The sequence below is a fragment of the Peromyscus californicus genome, unplaced genomic scaffold (assembly GCF_007827085.1).
Source record: "Peromyscus californicus insignis strain IS unplaced genomic scaffold, ASM782708v3 Scaffold_12__1_contigs__length_115047231, whole genome shotgun sequence".
Lineage (NCBI taxonomy): Eukaryota > Metazoa > Chordata > Mammalia > Rodentia > Cricetidae > Peromyscus > Peromyscus californicus.
Genome location: NW_026294413.1, coordinates 89,894,074 through 89,915,461, shown reverse-complemented (window position 1 = coordinate 89,915,461; position 21,388 = coordinate 89,894,074). Strand labels below are relative to the sequence as shown.

The 21,388-nt window shown below is 42.4% G+C and overlaps 2 protein-coding genes across 9 annotated transcripts in view; one reads left to right on the top strand and one right to left on the bottom strand.

Annotated features, from left to right (window-relative positions):
- Tasor (transcription activation suppressor) overlaps positions 1–8,284 on the top strand; it is a 78,512-nt gene extending 70,228 nt beyond the window's left edge. Inside the window, exon 24 of the mRNA XM_052733802.1 lies at positions 1,941–8,284. Coding sequence (XP_052589762.1) covers positions 1,941–2,017 — 77 coding nt within the window. The 3' untranslated portion in view covers positions 2,018–8,284. The remainder of the gene's footprint in view (positions 1–1,940) is intronic.
- Positions 1–18,615, bottom strand: part of Ccdc66 (coiled-coil domain containing 66) — a 42,175-nt gene extending 23,560 nt beyond the window's left edge. For 2 of the 8 annotated variants that reach the window (XM_052733806.1, XM_052733807.1), the window contains exons 1-8: positions 18,523–18,615; positions 16,845–16,909; positions 16,167–16,192; positions 13,556–14,000; positions 10,157–10,322; positions 9,695–9,798; positions 8,567–8,679; positions 174–305 (exon numbers count right to left, since the gene is read on the bottom strand). In XM_052733806.1, coding sequence (XP_052589766.1) covers positions 174–305; positions 8,567–8,679; positions 9,695–9,798; positions 10,157–10,322; positions 13,556–14,000; positions 16,167–16,192; positions 16,845–16,909; positions 18,523–18,533 — 1,062 coding nt within the window. In that variant the 5' untranslated portion in view covers positions 18,534–18,615. Of the gene's footprint in view, positions 1–173; positions 306–8,566; positions 8,680–9,694; positions 9,799–10,156; positions 10,323–11,490; positions 11,510–13,555; positions 14,001–16,166; positions 16,193–16,844; positions 16,910–18,177; positions 18,445–18,522 lie in introns of those variants that run through there. The other 6 variants (XM_052733805.1, XM_052733808.1, XM_052733811.1 and 3 more) reach the window with 6 other exon arrangements.
- Positions 18,616–21,388: the final 2,773 nt, after the last annotated feature.

The window sequence follows — 21,388 nt, the reverse complement described above, 5'->3', positions numbered from 1 at the left end:
ATTCATTTCTAAAGTTTTAAAAAGCTATGTAAAAGCACACTAAATGCATTCTATGAAAAGTTTCATAAAGGATAAATGTTTAATTTGCCCAACAGTTTCAAAATATTTGTAAGTTTATGTGAGTAAAGACTTGGACTCTCACTTCCACTGAAGCCACAGACTTGCCGAGTTACCTTTGAATGTGTCATTCTCTCCTCGGTTTTCCTTTGCTGGTCCTCTTCTCCTTGTTTACTCAAGTCTTCCATCCACTTTCTCTGCTGCTCCTGGCTCACAGTGCTGCCGGGACGCTCCAGCAGTCCTGCTTCCTGAACAGTCAGCAACCAACTGAATCAGGCTCGACAGTGCAGACCTTACCAGGTTACTCACACGGATCTAGCCCAGGAAGGCATTTATCCCCAGGAGAAGCAATGCTCTCGAGCAGAGAATCTGAACATACTACTAAGGAGACATGCCCTGACCCTCAGAATTGTATTTTAAACGTATACTGGTAGAGGATGTAAAACATCTAGGTACACAGAAAGAAAATGTTTTATTTGATTTTTTATTTAAAAGTCTATAAAAATGCAGTTTTTGGAAAGAATATTCTGGTGACTGAATATCCAAGAATACAAACAGGAGAGCTAAAATTCCATCGTACTTCACAAGTACTTGCTCAATAATGTTCACATAGCTAGGGAATGGAAACAGCCTATATGGCCTTTGACTGATGGACAATGAGATATGGCACATATCCATAATGAAATACAATTCAGCTATTTAAAAAAAAAGGAAAGAAAGAAAAAGAAACCTCGAATCATAAAATGTGCAGGTAAATGGATGAACTAGAAAATATACTGAGTGAAGTAACCCGGACACAGAAAGACAAATGCTGAATATTCTCTCTCACCCATGGTTCCTAGCTCCAAATCTTTAGATGTGAATATATAACCTAGATGTGAATATATAGAGTTACGGTTCTCAACTTGCATATCAAATATTTACAATATGATCCATAACAGTAGCAAAATTATAGTTGTGAAGTAGCAACAAAATAAGTTTATGGTTGGGGCCACCACAACATGAGGTATTGTATTAAAAGGTCACAGCATCAGGAAGGTTGAGAAGCAGTGACCTAGAGAAACTGCAGAAGCCAGGAAAGTGAATAAGATGTGGGGATGGGGTGAGGGGTACTCTAGTGAGATGATGGCAGGTAATACAGAGGGAAAATGGGGAAGGGGTCCTCAACTGGGGAGGAGGAAGAGGGAAAACAATACGGAAGGAGCCAGAGGGAGGAGGGGTAAATAAGAATGCTTAAAAATGACATAGGAAATGATGTAATAATAATTATTAGTAATGGTTTAATAACATTAAGTGTTATTTTATATTGACCTAAAATTACACCTAAGTGTATATGTATGCAAATGTATATAGTTTAGATGAAGTTACACCACTTGGGGTTATTGTACCCCACCAAGAACCATAGACTATTTAGCAAAGCCCCTAGCACCAAGCATGAGAAACTTCCTTTTAAGTTGCTGGTCAGAAGAGTGCGAGAGGCCCCAATAACAAGATAGGGTAGTTCTACTTAGTTACCTCCTGGAAGCTGAAGGTAAGTCCAGATTGCTGAAGACATCACATCCTTAGAGGACTTGAGCATCCTTTCATAGTACAAGAAGTTAATATATAAGCTAAGGGAGGAAGCAACCAATAGTCCTACCCAGCTGTGATACCACAACAGTGACCACATAGCAAGAAGTGGCATTCATATCCTGGCAGTAATCAACAGCTGTCTAATTGGACTCAAGGCCTGCTTAACAGGAGGGAAATCATGCTTGCTGCTGTAAACCTAGTCAACTACATTGGCTAACGAGATCCTGGACCTTAGAGAACCTACAACTCCCATTTACCTAAACTAATGTAGTTCCTAATTGTATTCTAAATACTTATCCTTATACCCACAGGTAAACATAGATCTCACCTCTCATCAAAGAAGCTTCTTTTTGCAGCAGCAGTAGCAAATCATTACAGACAGACATGACTTGTCAAAGGCCCAAATGATAAACGCTACAACACAACACCTACATCTAAGGCTCAGAGAACATCCCAGAAGAGGTGGTGGAAAGATTTTTTAGAGCCAGAGGAGTAGAAAGTCTGCTTAAGTGTGTCCTCTAGCTATGACAGGGAAGCGACACAACATGGCTGCCTAAAGAAGACGTGAACAATTCCAACAACAGCTGGCATCCCAGTGAAGATGGGGAAATCTCTAGGCCCCACCCATAGATGAAGACCTACAAGCTGAAAGGGGAGAATGAGTCTTCCCCAAGGATGAGGCCCCTGGTTATTCAATACCAAGAGGTCAGTCCTAGAAACTTGTGCGTGCAAGCAATGCTGAACTGACTCAGCGGGCTGTATTTATATGTTTATATGTCTGCACATATGTGTATTTATATGTTTATGTGTTTGTATGTATGTGTATTTATGTTTATGTGTTTGTATATATGTGTATTTATGTTTGTGTTTGTATGTAGGTGTATTTATATGTTTATGTGTTTGTATGTATGTGTATTTATATGTTTATGTGTTTGTATGTATGTGTATTTATGTTTATGTGTTTGTATGTATGTGTATTTATATGTTTATGTATTTGTATGTATGTGTATTTATGTTTATGTGTTTATATGTATGTGTATTTATATGTTTATGTGTTTATATGTATGTGTATTTATGTTTATGTGTTTGTATGTATGTGTATTTATATGTTTATGTGTCTGTACGGATGTGTAATGCCAATGGCTAAAGAGAAAGCGGTGGACTTGGTAGGGGAGCAGGACAGAAGGGGGAAATAATGTAATTTTGTTTTAATTAAATTTTTAAAAATTATTTTCAATTTATAGTTACTTAAAACCCCTCTGAAAGCATGACTCATAAAAGTCTAGCATACAGTTCAAAGTCCTAGTTTTGCATGTTTATTTACCATGCTTAGAGTTGGAGCTGCTCAGAATCTTTTGCCAAATTAAAATAAATAAATAAATAAATAAATAAATAAATATATGTATGATATGTCCTTTATCCAGATAGGTAATTTAAGAGTGAAATTTTTTATCAAGTCATCACATGTTTCCTGTGTGTGGGTGTGGGATACAGACGGCAGAGGTCACCCAGAAGTGTTATTTATTCCTCAGAAGCCATCCGCCTTGCTTTTGTACACAGGGTTTTCTCACTGGGGCCTAAGGCAGGTTAGGCTGGTGGCCACCAAGCCCAGGCAGGGATCTGCTTGTCTCCATGCTGTAGGATGTTCTGTATGGCAAATATGTTGCTGATTAGTCAATAAATAAAACACTGATTGGCCAGTGGTCAGGCAGGAAGTGTAGGCGGGACAAGGAGGAGAATAAAGCTGGGAAGTGAAAGGCTGAGTCAGAGAGACACTGCCAGCCGCCATGATGACAAACAGCATGTGAAGATGCCGGTAAGCCACGAGCCACGTGGCAAGGTATAGATTTATAGAAATGGATTAATTTAAGCTGTAAGAACAGTTAGCAAGAAGCCTGCCATGGCCATACAGTTTGTAACCAATATAAGTCTCTGCATTTACTTGGTCAGGTTTGAGCGGCTGTGGGACTGGCAGGTGAGAGAGATTTGTCTTGACTGTGGGCCAGGCAGGAAAACTCAAGCTACAAATGGCGTCCAACGTGGGGCAAGAGTTTCCACCTAAAAACTGAGAAAAAAGATTTTAAAATGGAGCTAAAAACAGCTTCCTAATTGTCTCTCTCAAATGAGCAGCACCTGTCGGTTTAAACTACTGGTGGGTTCCTAGCGTGTGCGCTCGATCTGCAGTATGGCAGGAATGAGGCCTCTGCAAGTGGCACATTAAGCTGCGTGGTGGATTTAGCCTTTATTAGTACAAAACAAAAAAAAGAGGTTTCTGGGCTACATGCTGCTTGGATAAAAGCATAGACCCACGATAGCTCCCAGAGCTGGAGGTAAACGTTGGGAAGCTGAGGTGGGCGGAGCCAGCAGCCACAGCTGCTGCAGTTTAAAGCAATAGATTCACAATAAGACAGATTCAGATGTAATAGTTTACAATGTGTGTAAAATATACGTAGGCTTGAAAGAGACAAAAAAGGTGATATATACAGTTATATAAACAAATACATAGTTTTAAAAAATAAAGTCTTTAAAGAGACAGTAAAATTAATATAAAAAATAAGCCACGTGAAGATGAATATTACACAGAGAATCTGGATTGTGTTGTCTTTGGGATTCTTAACTGCAGAGAGATATTTGATTGTAAAGGAAGCTGAGTTAAACCAATATGTATATTTTAAAGATATCTTGACTTCAAAATTTGGATGTAAAGATATGTTACTTTGGAAAGGAGACTCTGCTTTTGTTCCCACAGAAAGCCAGAGGCTATGGATTTGTTCCAGATTAAGATACATCAGGTTTGACCAGCCAAGACCCCCTGAAGGTCTCCGATGACACCATGGCCCAAATGATCCAACATCCAGAATGGTTTGAAGGCAACTGGCTCAGACGATACACCCTCATGGACTATTCCATAATCCTAAAATTTTCTTTGCGTCCCCATAAGATACAGCGCCCCCCTCCAGCAGGAAGTAGTAAGAGAAGCTACGCCCAAATTCCCAAATTATATGTAATTTTACTTTGTTAAGGTTAAAACCTTTTTTTGAAAAAAAAAGGGGGAAATGCTGTAGGATGTTCTGTATGGCAAATATGTTGCTGATTAGTCAATAAATAAAACACTGATTGGCCAGTGGTCAGGCAGGAAGTGTAGGCGGGACAAGGAGGAGAATAAAGCTGGGAAGTGAAAGGCTGAGTCAGAGAGACACTGCCAGCCGCCATGATGACAAACAGCATGTGAAGATGCCGGTAAGCCACGAGCCACGTGGCAAGGTATAGATTTATAGAAATGGATTAATTTAAGCTGTAAGAACAGTTAGCAAGAAGCCTGCCATGGCCATACAGTTTGTAACCAATATAAGTCTCTGCATTTACTTGGTCAGGTTTGAGCGGCTGTGGGACTGGCAGGTGAGAGAGATTTGTCTTGACTGTGGGCCAGGCAGGAAAACTCAAGCTACATCTCCACGTCCGTAGTACTGGATCACAAGCCTGCACCCCCACTCAGGCCCTCCTGACCCTCGGTTTCCCCAGCCCCACCATTCTGCTTTTGTAGATCATCTTTTTAATAAATATTAATCTTAACCTGGCCTTTTTGTTGTTGTTGTTGTTGCTGTTGTTTTAGAGACAGGGTTTCTCTGTGTAGCCTTAGCTGTCCTGGAATTCACTCTGTAAACCAGGCTGGCCTCGAACTCACAGAGATCCACCTGCCTCTGCCTCCCGAGTGCTGGGATTAAAGGCATGAGCCACCACCACCCAGCTTAATCTAGCCTTTTTGGTTAAGTTTATTTCTATGAGTAGCATTGGTTTGTGAATATTAATGCCAATTTGCATTCTTTGAATAAACCCAACTCCCCAGATTATTTTTTGTAATTTTTCTAAGGTTTCTAGTCAAGTTTTAATATCAGAAGTGTTTTGTTAGTCTTGGTTATCAGGATCACTAGTCTGAACACCACACTGAAAACCTTCCTATTGTAAATACTTCTGGGCCTGGAGTTTACCTCGCTCAGGTCCCCCTCTTTTCCTTCTCCATCTTTAGTTTGAGATAAGATCACATTACATAGTAGCCCAGGCTAGCTTCAAACTTATGACCCTCCAGCCCAAGCTTCCTGAAGTATAGACACTTGTAATGATGGAATCAATTTCTTTAGAAATACAGTACAGCTTGATCACTGCTGCTTTGGCCATTTTTTTTTCTCTCAAAATTCTGTAATATGCTGGCATAAGGTTTTAAGATGTTTATTATTTTTTAATTTCATGTATGTGTAGGTATGTGCATGGGTGCAGATTCCCATAGAGTCTAAAGCAGAGTGTCAGATGCCCTGGAGCTGGAGTGACAGGCATGGTTAGCTACCCAGGATGGGTGCTGAGAACTGAACTCAGTCCTCTTTAAGAGCAGTGTGTACTCTTGACCACTGCACCAGTTATTCTTAATGTCCTCTTACTTTTTCTAAATGTTCATAGACTACAGCCTTTTTAACTCATGCTAGTCTTTTGAGAAGCTTACATGTTGTGCTGGATAGTGCTGTGTCCACATGGCAACACAAGATAGAGTTATCTGAAAGGAGGAACCTCAATTGAGAAAATGCCCCCGTAAGATCTAGCTGTAGGCATTTTCTCAATTAGTGACTGATGGGCAGGGCCCATCCATGGTGTGTGGTGCTGTTCCTAGGCTGGTGTCCTGGGTTCTGTAAGAAAGCAGGCTGAGCAAGACATGAGAAACAAGCAAGTAAGCAGCACCCCTCCATGGCCTCTGCATCAGCTCCTGCCTCCAGGTTCCTGCCCTGTTTGAGTTCCTGTTCTGGGTTCCTTCGGTGATGAACTACAGTGCAGAAGTGTAAGCCAAATAAACCCTATCCTCCCCAACTTGCTTTCTGGCCATGGTGTTCTGCTGCACTGCAGCAATAGAGATCCTAACTGAGTCGTCTATTAATGACTTTTTAATAACTTCTGGCTTTAATTATTTCCAGTGTACAAGTTGACCATCCCAGTGAGATGGTTCAGCAAGTAAGGACATTGCCTAACCTGATGACCCAAGTTTAATCCTGGGCCCACTGACTCTGGAATGTTGTCTACTGACCTCCACATAGGCTGTGGTGTGTGTGTCACACACACACACACACACACACACTTTCTCTCTCTAAACAAATGTAAAAGAACAGTATTTTTTAAAACGGTAAATGTCAAGTTATATGTATTTTACCTCAAAACATGTGAGGGGGTCGTTTGTTTAGTTTTTAATTAGGCAAAGTTCAAATGAACTTTCTGTTGGCAACTACAGAACTATGGTCTGACAATGACAAGCAGTAGGAGTATGGTCTGCCATGGTAACCATTCTGTATTCAAGTGTGTATTCGAACACACCATCTTTATTTCAGAGGCTTCTAGAGTGTGCTATTCATGAGAGGAAAGCCAAGATTTCAATAGGGGGGTGATCTCAAAAACCTCATGCTTAATTAACTTGGAAGCACAAAAGGCGTTTTGAAGTGCACAGTGTAAAGGAATGGGCTTCTGTATCACACAGTTCACTCTTTTTTCCTCAAAAGAGAATTTCTCCAAGGGCTGAAGATGTGACTTGCCTAGCATGTACAAAAAGAAAAAGGCAGCAACAAAACTCGCCCACTAGCGTATCAGATTCACAAGGCATAAGGCCACACTTCGACACTGAAAGGACAGGCAGTTGCTCACACTTCTTTCACTCTTGCTCAGCCAGTTTTGGAGTTTGTGTTTTAGTTTTCAGACTTCCACTACTGAGCCACAGATAAAAGCCCTTGATAGTAAGTATGAGGAGGTCTGGACCCCCGGCACCCATATAAATGCTGGGCAGTTGAGAGGGCTTGTCCATAATCCAGGATGTGAGTTCAATCCCCAGAACCAGACTCCACTGAACTGGGAGTTCCAATTCAAGTGAGAAACTCCACCTCAACATATAAGGTAGAGAGTGATCTAGGAAGTTACTCTCTGGCTTCCACATGTACGTTCACATGTGTACATGTATAACTACATACTTGAGAATATACATACATACAGATATGCAAGCAAACCACACACACACACAAGCACAAACAAATGTAAAAGTTGAAAAGTAAAAAATATATACATATCTAATAATTGGTAATTTAGAGACTCTGAATCATTCCTTTGAGGCAAATAGGTTATACAGAAATCAAGGACTAAGAGGTTTAAACATCCAAAGTCCCAGTACTTAGAACTCAGCATCTGATGACTGACTAGCTCCAAACTAGTGGCCATCCAGCAGCCTAGACAGCCATAACCTGTTCAAGGAAGCTGTGGCAGAGTGTCTGAAGAAACAGCAGGAGAGGGAGACAGGGGCAAAGGAGGGGGGGAAGGGAAGCAAACTGTCTTTATCTGAAATTAAACACCAATGAAAATCAGCAAGGCAACTTATGAACTGCAAGTGGAAATTAAGAACACTAGTTTGGGCCAAGAGTAAATTAAGTACCATGGCAAACCTAAGAAAAGTACAGTTTTCCATTCTTAATTGATAAACACTACAAATAAGATTTCTAGTGCTGGGCATGATGGCAAGTGCCTGGAATCCAGCACAAAGTAGCTGAGGCAGGAGGACTGGCATAAGTCTGAGGCCAGCCTGGGCTACATAGCAAAACCCTGCCTGCCTCAAAACAAAAACAAAAACAAAACAAAAACCCCAAAATTGTCAAAGTAAGTCCTATAATTTGAACATTATTTCACATTTTAAAAATTGTAATAAAGGCCAGGCATGGTGGCACATATTTTTAACCTGTTACTCTGGAGGCAGAAGCAGGTGAATCTCTTGAGTTTGAGGCCAGCCTGGTCTACATAATGAATTCCAGGACAGCCTGAGCTAACTAGTGAGACTGTCTTGAAAAAAACCAAAACAGAAAAAAAAAAAAATTGTAATAGCAAAGACATAAGCATAATGCTTGACTGAATTTGAAATTCTTACCTTAGATTGGTCAAGGATTTGAATTTTCTCACATACTATTTCAGATTTTTTCCAAGGATTATTCCATTTTTGAGAAGCTTCTTTTTCTTTCTTCTTTAAAGCAACCTGTTCATCTGTAAATAATATCCTTTTTTAAAAAAATGTACAAAGACTGTAAAAAAAAAGACTCATGTAAACAAATCATGACCTTCTTCAAGAGTACAAAAGGCAGCAGTTAATCAATGTCGTTTGCTTGGGACAAGATGACTCCCAGGGAGAAAGGCACTTTGAAGGGTGTGCGGTAAAACACTGAGTCCGAGTCAGTCTCAAGTGCAGCAGACAGAAGAATGTCGTTATCACGGAGATCAGTAATGGGGACCATCTCTCAGAACACTGTTGTGCGAGCCACTCCGCATGCCTACCATCCTAGGTTATTATTACTAATGGACTTAGAAGGTACACAGCCACACTTTAGGGTCCACATCAAGCTCAACCGCTTCCTACCTATGTGACAGACAAACTGCTCTTTCACCCGCTAAACCTTGGTTTCTTCTGTAAAACTGAGTCACAGTATTGTCTACTTCAGTGGAGAGTCTAGCACAAAGTAAGGATGTTAGTTCGTTCTCACTCACTGTTGAAAGGGAAACAGGAACTGAAGCTATGGGCTGGTGAGATGGCTCACTGGGTAAAGGCACTTGTCACCAAGTCTGACAACTTACTTAAATTCAATCCATTCAATCCCAAGACCCACATGGTGGAAGAAGAGAACTGACCCTTACAAACTGTTCCCTGACCTACACACACACACACACACACACACACACACACACACACACACACACAGACATACACACTGAACTATTTTTTAATAAAGCCATACCTCAATTCACAGGATTTCTATAACAGAAAAATACAAATAGAAAAGGTTTAGGAATATTTGCAGGGCTCCAAAAGGATGCTATGGCACATTGCTTTTGGTGCACACTGAATGGCACCAAAGACAGAAGGCAATGTGAAAGCCCAAAGCTTCTCAGGAGTCTGCAGAGAACTACAGATGTTACATGTTATCAAACAAGACTTGATAATATACTGAAAGATAACTAAGCATCCCACGAGCCAACAAACCTATACTAGAAAGCAATAAATTACCTAGCTCTTTTTTCCACTGGGCTCTTCTTGCTTCCAACAAACTTCTATCGCGCTCCCGTTCCCCCAGAGTACTGAATATGTCCGCTGGCTTCCACTCATTCTCTCTAAGATAAAACACACACATGAGCCGGGCGGTGGTGGCGCACGCCTTTAATCCCAGCACTCGGGAGGCAGAGCCAGGCGGATCTCTGTGAGTTCGAGGCCAGCCTGGACTACCGAGTGAGTTCCAGGAAAGGCGCAAAGCTACACAGAGAGACCCTGTCTCGAAAAAACAAAAAAAAAAAAAAAAAAAAAACAAAAAAAAAAAAAAAAAAAAACACACACATGAAACCCAGGAGCCTTATCATTATGCTTCCATGTGACTAACTGTGTAAATAGCCAAGTATTCAGAGCACTTCACATGCAATGGACAAGCAAACACATATTCTCCAGATACCCCAGAAACACATGTGAGTCACATACATGGCAATCTTCTGCTCACACTGTTGAAATGCCTCTTGAGTTCTACTGAAGACATGCTTATTTTCATTTGAGACAGGTGAAACAGCCTCCATTTTCTGCAGTAATCCTGTAACATCCACATCCTTTGGCTGGCTAGGAATATTGACTAAATGTAAACTATCTTGACCTAGGAAATAAAATGCATGTTTTAAAAATCATACCTATTATATAACATAATCCTATACAGTTGAAAGAAAAGTCTTAGCAGGCATAATGGCTCACACCCATAACCCTCAGGTACAACTCAGGAAGCTGGGGCAAGAGGATCACTGAGTTTGAGGCTGGTCTGGACAACACACAAGTCCTCAGCCAGCTCAGAATGCAGAGTGAGATTTTGTCTCAAAACAAATAAATAAAAATAAGGAGGTGTTGTTGGTTGTTTTTGCTCTTTGCTCTTTTGGGGGCCCACCACCCAGCTCCCAGATAAACTACATATGGAGACTTATTCTTCATTATAAATGCCTGGCCTTAGCTTGCCTTGTTTCTTGCCAGCTTTTCTTAAATTATCTTGTCTACCTTTTGCCTCTGGGTTTTTTCCTTTTCTTCTGTATATCTTACTTTCACTCTTACTCTGGCTGGCCCCTAGCATTCTCCTCTCCTTGTTCTCTTGCTCTTTCTCCTTTTCTTCCCAGATTTCTCCTATTTATTCTCTCTGCCTGTCAGCCCCACCTATCCTTTTTCCTGCCTTCCTATTGACTGTTCAGCTCTTTATTAGACCATCAGGTGTTTTAGACAAGCAAAGAAACACAGCTTCACAAAGTTCAACAAATGCAACATAAAAGAATGCAACACATCTTTGCATCTTTAAACAAATGTTACACAGAAAAAACAAACGTAACACATCTTAAAATAATATTCTACAACAGATAGGTGCAGAGGTGTAAACCTTTAGTCCCAGTACTCAGGAGGCAGAGGCAGGCCAATCTCTGTGTTTCAGGCCAGCCAGGGCTACAGAGTGAGACCCTGACTCTTGGGCATGATGGCATATACCTGCAACCCTGACACTCAGCAGACAGAGCAGGAGAATCAGGAGTTAAAGGCCACCTCGGCTACATGAGGGCGACTCAAAAACAAAACCCGACAGGCTAGAATGCAGCCTGGTCATTAGTGCCTGCCTCACATGAGCACAGCCTTGGGCTGACTCCCAGCACCACATAATCCAGCACAGGGTGCAAACCTAGAGCATGGCACTTGGGAGGTAAGGGCAGGAAGACTGGGTGGAGTTCAAGACCACCCTGGGAGCAATAGCAGGGTTATTATAACAAATAACAAAGACAGACGGACGTGATTTTTACCTTTTGAGACGGTACTAGTAGACTGAGGCTAGCCTGACCTACACGAGACCTTACCCTAAATAAATAATCAAGAGAAAAGAGAAAAATTGTGGCCCAGAGTTTAAATAGTTGACTCCTGGCTACAGCCAAACAACTTTTTAAATGAAATAAAAAAGAAAACAAGCAAAAACAGAAAAAACAGGGCTGGGAATACCACTAAGCTGGCCCAGAACACACCAAAACGCTTGCCTCATGCCAACCCAGTCTGTTCCATCCCTAGCACTGGATGAACCAGTAAGGTGGTGCATACCTGTGCTCAGTACTCAGGAGGCAGAGGCAGCAAGATGGAAGTCCGGTCTTCAGCTATGTACTGAGTTTGAGGCCAGCCTGGTTACATGAGATCTGTTTGGTGAAACAAAACAAAAAACCTCCATTCACTCTTGCCAAAATAATTTACATTTATAACTTAATTTATACAATTTAAAATTACATGTAATTTGTAATTATATGAAATTATAATATAAATCACAACATAAAAAGAGGCAGATGCAAATAGTTTAATAAAAACCCATGACCTCCCATGAGTAAATGGAGGAGGAATGGATTGGGGGGGGGGGGGTGGGAACAGAGAGGGGATGGAGGAAGAGACTGGGAGGAGAGGAGGGAGGGGAATCTGTGGCCGGGATGTAAAATAAGTGAATAAATAAATTGACTTAAAAACAAAACATCCATGACCTTGTTTTTCTTCTTTACCTGTGGGAGTTTTCTGTGAACTGTGGTCTATATGCCTCGGCTACCACAACTAAACCAAGTGTTGTACAGAACGTTCATACTCTAGTGTTGTGCCATTTCTCTCAGAGAGGGAGCATCTAAAATGCAAGTTACCTCAGGATTACATAAAATGTCTTAACTCTACCCTCACTCCACCTCGCAGTGAGATACAGTTCTGAGCTACAATTCTAGCCTAAAGAAAGCCAACTTCCTCTATTTTACAAATAATAAAGACTGGGCGAAGGAACTCCCTGTGAACATGTGGGAGCATACATAAGTTACCCAGTACCCACGTGAGTTACATGACCCTTCCACGATCACTGACATTTTATTGTCACTTCACTGTACTTAATACACTTGTGGCATTCTGAGTACTTTCATGGTCAAAGCTGAAATGAGGTTTTTACAACATGACCCTGGTTAGTGAGGGGAGTGCCTACAGTATCTCCTTAGATAAACCTGTTTCCACTGGCAAGGAGAGTAGAGCCGGCCTCCGCTGGTCGGAGAGCAGGACAGGAAGCTTGACTAGCACCAGAACGACGGGTTTCAGAAGTCAAGTCTCCGCAGTAGGGCGTCCTTAAGATTCACTTCAATCTCAGAGGCTTATCTTTGTAAACACTTGTGTGCCATTTTTTTGTTACTGAAGTGGGATCCCACTCTAGCTCAAGCTTGCCTCAGTCTGCTGAGTACAGGGATTACAGGTTTAAACCCCATAGCCGGCTTATATAAATACTTTAACTGCTGAGCTATCTCTCCAGCCCCAAAACCAGACATTTTAAGATTATTTTGAGGCCAGACATAGTATAAGATGCTTTTAATCCCAGCACTCAGGAGGCAGAGGCAGATGGATCTCTATGAGTTTAAGGCCAGCCTGGTCTATGTACTAAGCTCCAGGTCAGCCAGGGCAAGAGAAAGAGACCCTGCCTCTAAATAAATAAATAAATCTGAGCATTAATCTTTAAAAATGGCAAAACTATAAAGCAGTTTTACATATTTTATGTATAAGAAAAAGCCTAATGTGAGTAATAGCTTAATAATGTGAATAATAGTTTAAGATTACTGCATGTGCCAGGCGGTGTTGGTACACACCTTTAATCCCAGCACTTATGAGGCAGAGGCAGGCGGATCTCTCTGTGTTTGAGCCAGCCTGGTCTACAGAGAGAGTTTCAGGACATCCCTCCCCCTCCCCCAAAAAAGATTACTGCATGTTAAATCAGATTTAAGAGACACAGTCAGAAATGCAGCCAATGAATCTGAAATTCAAAAGCACATACTGGGAAAATGAATAGTTAACAAAGTTTAAGAAAACTCTTACTTGCTTTCTCCTCCTTTCCATTTCCAGTTAGGGACACAGATCCATTCCCTTGGCTGACACTCATCAAAATCTGCCGTAGTTGGTCTTGGGTTAGACACACCATGCTGCTGTCCATGGTTTCGGTAGGGTGTGTTTTGCAAGGCTTCTGTTTAGACACTAGGTATTTATCTGCCGTGTTTACAGTCTTCTGTATATCAGAGGTTGCAGGTGAAGACTCTTTTGGGAAATGATGACAGTCTTTTTCTGCATACTGCCGACATAAATCCTTAGAGGGTGAAAATGGGAATCTAATTTTCTCAGGTTTTGCCTGTGAAGTTTCTGAACTAATTATCTTCTTTTGAGAAATGTTTTCGCTCCCAATGTAAGAATTCTGTGTTGATTTTAGAATGTGTCCAGTCTGTTTTATTCTTAAAGGACATTTTGCAATCTTGATCTTATTTCCCATCTGTTAAAACACAAGTTCATTCTTTATGACAGTGTATGAAAAACACTGACATCGTTTTTGTCTGGAGACACAGTATTGGTATGCAGCCTAAGCTGGCCTTGATCCTCTCACCTCTTCTAAGATTGCAAGTATGAACCACTAACCTAGCTAACAATCATCTTTATTCTTAAAATCTGTAATGAATCAGGCCTCTAAACTTTTTATTTTGCTATTAATTAGATACTACAGCCATAAGCGATTGTTTACCTCTGCAGACTTTCACTTGAAAGCCTCGACAATGAGAAATTATTTTAACTCCAGATAATAAAGAATACAAATCAAGTTGTACGTTATAGGTCATCTCTATTCTATCCAGCTTTGAATTTTCTATCAGTAAATTATATAACTCATATTACCTCTTTGAAGTTACCAGTCTTTATCCCTAGACTATCTTAGCTGCTTGGTCACCCACTCTCCAATTCCAGTCCTGTGCTAATTACTGTTGTGTTCACATCCACAGAGATGTCACTTCCTCAAACTCTTCCTATATTCATCTCCATATGGCCTCACTCATTCCCCCAGTGTCCCCGAGGTTCTACTGTGACCCCAGTGATCTTATACTGACGCTGTAAGGACCCACAACTGCAAGCTCTCTCCATTTTCAAGTTCGAGATAATGACTCTCACCTCCTGTTTTCCAACTCATTCTCTCCCACGTCCCAGTTCTAAGTACTGTTTGTCTGTGCTGGGATCTACTAACACCTCCCCGCTTGTTCATTTCCTTCTTAACAACCTTAGATGCCACCACCAACTAGAATCACTTCTTTCCCACTCTTTATTCTGCAGTCTGTCATACATACTAAGCACACCCCTCACCCTGTGTATTCCTGGCTTTAGGTTTCGGTTGTTTTTAAAATTATGCATTTTATGTGTGTGTGCCTGAGTGTATGTTTATGCATCACATATGTGATGGGCCCACTGAGGTCAGAAGAAGGATTAAACCCCCTGAAACTGGAGTTATAGATGGTTGTGTGCCACCATGTTGCAGGAGCAGTCAATGCTCTTAGCTGCTGACTGTCTCCTTAGCTTCGGGCTCGGGTTTTAGATAACAGCAGCATCTTCGTACCTTTTTGCCTTTGCATCCCTGGAGCTTTTTCAATATAACTGTCTAAATGACGGGTGACAAATTAAAACATGTCCCTAAGTTAGACCAGATGGAAACTGGCATGACCTCAGGGGCATTTTTCTCACCTAAAGGATACGACCACATTTCCCAGCTATGCCGCACTGCTATACAGGAATAGAGCCTAGCGGGAAAATCTTCCCATAGTTCAAGAAAACTAAGAATGCCAGATGTCAGAGTCTCATTTTTAGACATAAACAAGTCCATTTTAGAGCCAGGTGTGGAGGTGCACACCTTTAATTCTAGCACTCGGGAGGCAGAAGCAGGCACATCTCTGCCAGTCCAAGGCCAGTCTGGTCTACATAGCGAGTTCCAGGACAGCCAGGACTGTATGGAGAGACCTTGTCTCAAAACAAAACACCCCAAATCCAAGTCATTTTAGTTTTTCAAAAGTCACTTTATCAATCAAATTATCAACATACTGCCTATGGCTCAAGCAGGTGACTTCTGCCTACCACCCCAGCTCATCTCCAACCACTGGAATTCTCCTCTTCTTGCTGTCCTGATTCATGAGCCTTTCTTGTGTCAGAGTCGGGCAGTTCCGTTCTCTAAACATATCTCATTCACATCGCTAAGTGTGGTGCACTCCCATAAACGGTGTTCAAAGTCATTTCTGGCTACTTTCGCCCCTGTAACCACCACGTAGTTCAATGCCTTACCAGGTGCTCCTTTGACTGCTGGTAACTGACAAGTAACCAGTTTTCCTGTTATGATAAATTTCTGGTTGGGGAAATGGCCCAGTGGTTAAAGAGCTTGCCCTGAAATTGCGAGGAGCAGTATTTGGATACTCAGAGCACACAAGCATGCTGGGTGCTTATGGAGGCCCACCTGTAAGTCCAGTGCTCAAAGCAGAGACAGGAAGTCCTCCAGAGAAAGCTGCCTAGCCTGACTAGCTGGACTGACAAGTTCTGGGTCCAACTGAGAGACCCCGCCTCAACATAGAGAACCAATGGAAGTATACATGTCACACGTGGAAACAGGGAGGGTCAAAATCACTTAACTTACCTTCACAGAAACTTTTGATTTATGCTCTACAAGAGAAAATAAAATTACTAAACTATACACCCAAACATATTAAGGCAGTGACGTTAAGTATTGTTTAAGATGAAAATACTGTCCCCGAAGCATTAACCTTAAGTTCCATCTGAGTATTCCAACTTTTACAATATGGTGGTTCAAGTATTAACTTTCATTTCATTTTTATTTCAGTTGTCTTTGCAAGGTAAGACTGTAAACAGATGGTGGTGGGGAGCAGGCAAATACCTTGACGGAGAAGACTGAGAAACTATACTGAGTTGAAAAACTACTACTACTACTACTACTACTACTACTACTAAAGACTTTAGCAACTGTGGTTATACTGTATAAATTTAACTGTCTCACACAATAGTTTGTTTACATGCAAAGTACATAATTTTCTCAACTCTACCTGCATTACTTATTAGGCAAGAAGGTATGCTAACATCAAAATCATACTTCACATGAAATACATTCTATGAACCAAAAGTGACAGGAGTAATCACCGTCTCAATCGGACCTTACTTGGATAAATGTCAATTCAAACCCATTAATAGAAAAGCTTTTTCCCAGTGTCATTTAACTATCTTTATTACAAGCAAAATGTCTGTTAAACTCTATGTTCTACATACAAACAAACACTTTAGACTTTCAATAATAGCATACCATATGGAGACAGTATTAGCTTGGTTTTTCCATCCAACAATTCAGTTTCAAGCTTCAAACCATCTCTGCAATATAAAAGAAAATTGTTTTGATGCTTTAATTAAATAGCAACCAGAAATATTTATATGAACCTTTGAATGTATACAGGAATCATGTGACCATTACAGCAGGGGTTTTTGTTTCTTTAAAGCCATATAGCCTAGGCTGCCTTCAAATTCACTATGCAGGCCAGGCCTGCCTTGAATTCCTGCTTCTCCTGCCTGAACCTCCCCCAGAGTAGTCTCTATATTTTAAAGTATTTTTACAAGGCTGGAGAGATGGCTATTCTCTCAGAGCGGAATCAACATTGAGGCTAACAACCACCTGTAATAATGCTCTCTCTGGCCTCCAATGGCACCAGCCACACAAGTGGCCCACATGTCTATGACACCCAGACACATAAAGTTAATATTTTAAAAGTTTTTCAACCAAAGTGGAAAGAAAAAAAAAAAACCCACAGGAAAAGACTTTAACTTTTCAGTGAGGCAAGCATTTGTGATTTTTAACCTGAAACCTGATTTTTGTTACTGGTAAAGAATAAAGTAATCATTACAGCATCTTTTAACTTGTAGCTCTATACCAAAAATTCCATGTTACTGCCAGAACTACTTACCAAGGTATAAGACACTGATAAGCCATTTATTAGTTTTGTAATGGTTTCATGACTGACACATTCTAAGGGCTGGAAGTGCCTGAAAATGGTTTAAATGGTCACCAAGGTGATAGCTGCTTAAGCACAGAATTCCACCCAATTTGGAATATTTCACATAGTACATGGTTGCTTTAGTGACTCTTTGGTTTTTACTATCATAATAAATGCATAATAAACTTTGGCTACTATGACACTTTACATGTCAAAGGCACCAGCATAAAGAAACGGTAAACACTGCCTGCAAAACTTATGTTGTCTATTAAGGTCATCATCAAAACTCCCTTGATGGGATTCCACACAGTATTTCACTGTTTCCCTGGGGGGGGGGGGGGGGGGGGAGGAGGGGAGGAGGGAGGATGTGTCCATGAACAGTAATGAAGACATAGGGGCTGTTCAAGAGAAAACATCAAACCAAGCAATTAAGGGCGAGCAGGTTGAGAAAGGTCTAACTAGCAACGCTAAACTCAGTGTTGCTTTGGTAGAGGAATCAAAGTGCCTCGGTTTGTTAAAGGAAACAATCTGGGAGAGAGGTTAAGGCTTCCCGGCAGCAGGACTACGAACAGCTCATGTTTACGTTGGAAAGCAACATCTTGAATGAAACTCAAGTTGCTAAGTCCCCATTCCACCGTCCCGTAAGCTCACGGTGCAGGCTGCCTCGTTTATCCCTGAACTCCCAGATGAGAAGCTAACACTCAGCGGCTGGATGCGCGGTTCCGTCTGGGTTTGGTGGCCGGTCTCCCTACAAGGCTGAACTGCTGAGATGAAGACCCGCGCCCGGACTCGGTCCTGCCGCAGCTCAGGATGCTCCAGCTCGGTGCAGAGCAGCTGGGGCGAGCCGAGCATCTCGCCCTCCCGGGCGCCGTCTCCCCCTCCGGGGCTCCGACACCACAGCCTGCGCTGGACCCGGAGCCCGGCCCGCCTCTCCCGCGCCCGCCGCCGCCACGCGCGGGCACAGCCCGGCAGCCCACGGGGTCCCCGCCGGCTTACCCCAGGTTCATGGCCCCGCCGCCCACCCGCCGCTCTCTCAGGCCACTTGTGTACCCAGGTCGCCGGCGCTGCTCAACAAACGCTGCGCCGATTGGATGCTGGGGGCCGGCCGAGCCAATCAGAGTGGCGCATGCTGGCGGGTGTGTTCGGCTCGACTCGGCCTCCCCGGACTCGGCGCGGTGGAGGGCCGTCTGCCGTTCCCCAGGGTCGCCGCGGGTCTCTGAGAGTCGCCTTGGCCCAGATGGAGGTTTCCAAGTAGACAGAAGCAACAGCTGTAACTGTCCTGTTTCATATTTAGAGGAGAAATGTATTTTTAGCACAAAAATGTTGAGAGACGAGGGGCGCCCAGGGCACATAGTGTGCGTCTCGGCTCTTGCTCCTGTCTCTTCAAGCCTTGCGTACTGAAGTTCTTTAAATACTGCAGCAGCAGTCCCAACATGGACCACACCCGTATACCTGTCGTTAACAGCACTGTCCCTGGGGCACGAAGAGGCAAAGGAACTTGTGTTATTTTTTTTTCCTACTTTTTGGCTCTTTTTTGCTCTTTAGGGGGCCCGCCACCCAGCTCCCAAATAAACCACACACAGAGGCTTATTCTTAATTATAAATGCCCGGCCTTGGCTTGGCTTAGTTTCTTGCCAGCTTTTCTTAGCTTTAAATTATCCCATCTACCTTTTGCCCCTGGGCTTTTTCCTTTTCTTCTGTATATCTTACTTTCACTCTTAGTCGGAGGCTGGCTGTGTGTCTGGGGGGGCTGGCCCCTAGCATCCTCCTCTCCCTGTTCTCTTGTTCCTTCTTTCTTCCTTTCTTCCCAGATTTCTCCTTCTATTTATTCTCTCTGTCTGCCAGCCCTGCCCATCCTTTCTCCTACCTCACTATTGGCCATTCAGCTCTTTATTAGACCAATCAGGTGTTTTAGACAGACACAGTAACACAGCTTCACAGAGCTAAACAAATGTAACATAGAAGAATGCAACACATTTTTGCAGCATTAAACAAATGTTCCACAGCCTAAACGAATGTAATGTTTCTTAAAATAATATTCTACAATAGAGTTGCCCCTGTCACTGACCACTGAACAATTAAACAACAGAGTCTATGTCTCTAGCTAATGTCTGAATAATCCTTGTTGATGCTTTAAGACTCAGTCAAAATTGTCACTTGTTGCTCTTCCAGAGGTGCCAAGTTCGAACCCCAACACTCACGTCAGGTGGCTCATAGCTACGTGTAGCTATGTCAACCCTGTTATTGAATGGGGTTGAGGGTGGGGAGCACACGCACATACACATCTTTAAAACCAAAACAACAAAAATTAAGAATGGCACTTCCTCAAGGAAGCTGCGGCGGGTAAAAGTACTTTACTCCCTTCTGCTGGGATCCCAACCACCAAACGTTACTAGGGTTACTTACAGAGCATGGGTGAGGGGTTTCAAGCTGGAGCTTGGGTGAGTCGAAAGTAACTACACTGGAAGGTCTGCACCCAGCAAGAATGATGGCTTCTCCATGGCTGTGCATTCTTGGGCACCTGTTCCCCTTGTCTCCGCAGAGCTCACGTGTAAATTATGGCAGCGCTGCATATAATTGGCTGAGGGGGATGGGTGGATACTCAGGTGAGGGTCCCATGATTCTCCCTACCCACTCCTTCTCTAAGGGTGTAGTAGCTTGAATATATTTGGCTCCCATAAGCTCATAGGGAGTGTAGCGGAAACCGGAGACCTGGAACCGGACCAATGACTCTTCTCAATGAACACTTGGAAGTAAAGATATATTGACAAAGGGGTTTACTGTGCGACTCGCTGTGCCACACTGTAGCTTCCACGATGAGATTTTTATTTTTTTCCATTTTGTTTTGTTTTGTTGGGGCGGGCATTGCAGGGGCAGAGGGCAGATGTGAAGGGATAGGGAAATGAATGGGATCATGATGCATGATGTGAAAGACACACAGAATAAATAAAAAGAAAGTAAAAAGAAAAAAAAAGCAGTTGAACGTTTTAAGTGCTGCTTAATAGGCCATGCTAGTAGGAGCCTGGGAGACTGGTGCTGAGTGCGACTGGCTGAACTGTGGGGTGCTCACTCAAGATGTTTCAAGGAGAACTTTAGGGTGTCGCCTACAGACCATTCTTGTGATATTTTTGGTGAAGAATAAAAGGTGGCTGCCTTTTGCCCTTGTCCAGAGTCTGCCTGAGGCTAAAGTGAAGAGTTTTGGATTAATTCCGTTGGCAGAGGAAATCTCAAAACATTCTGTCTTGTGGTTTTTAGTGGTAACTCTAATGAGGATTTATAATGAAAAGGAGCAAGCTGAGCAAGGTAAATTACAAAGTGAAAATTTTGAGGAGAAAAAGAGCACTAGGAAGTGGAATAAAGCTAAATTCAGTGTTCAAGGAGATAAACAGATTAGGAAATGGAATATAGGGAGTGGTAACCTCAGGGCAAGATTCCCAACCAGCTAACTTTCCAAATTGTAAAAAGGAACTAAAGAAAAGCTTAGAGCCAGGTGTGGTGGGACACACCTTCAATTCTAGCACTGGGAAGGAAGAGGCTGGCAGATCTCTGAGTTTGAGACCAGCCTGGTTTACAGAGCAAGTTTTGGGACAGCCAAGCTTAGGCAGTGAAGGACAGAAAGCTGGTGAAGATGTAATTGAACAAAGGGGCCATGTTCCAGGCCCAGTAAGCAGTAGAACTTGGTAGCTTTGGCCACATGGTTCTGGCTTTAGAGGAAAGGATAGAAGAAATGGCTTATAGAATTTGCTTCCATGCCTAAAGAAAGCTGCTGAGAGCTGAGTGGTGGTGGCACATGCCTTTAATCCCAGCACTTGGGAGGCAGAGGCAGGCAGATCTCAGTGGATTCGAGGACAGCCTCATCTAC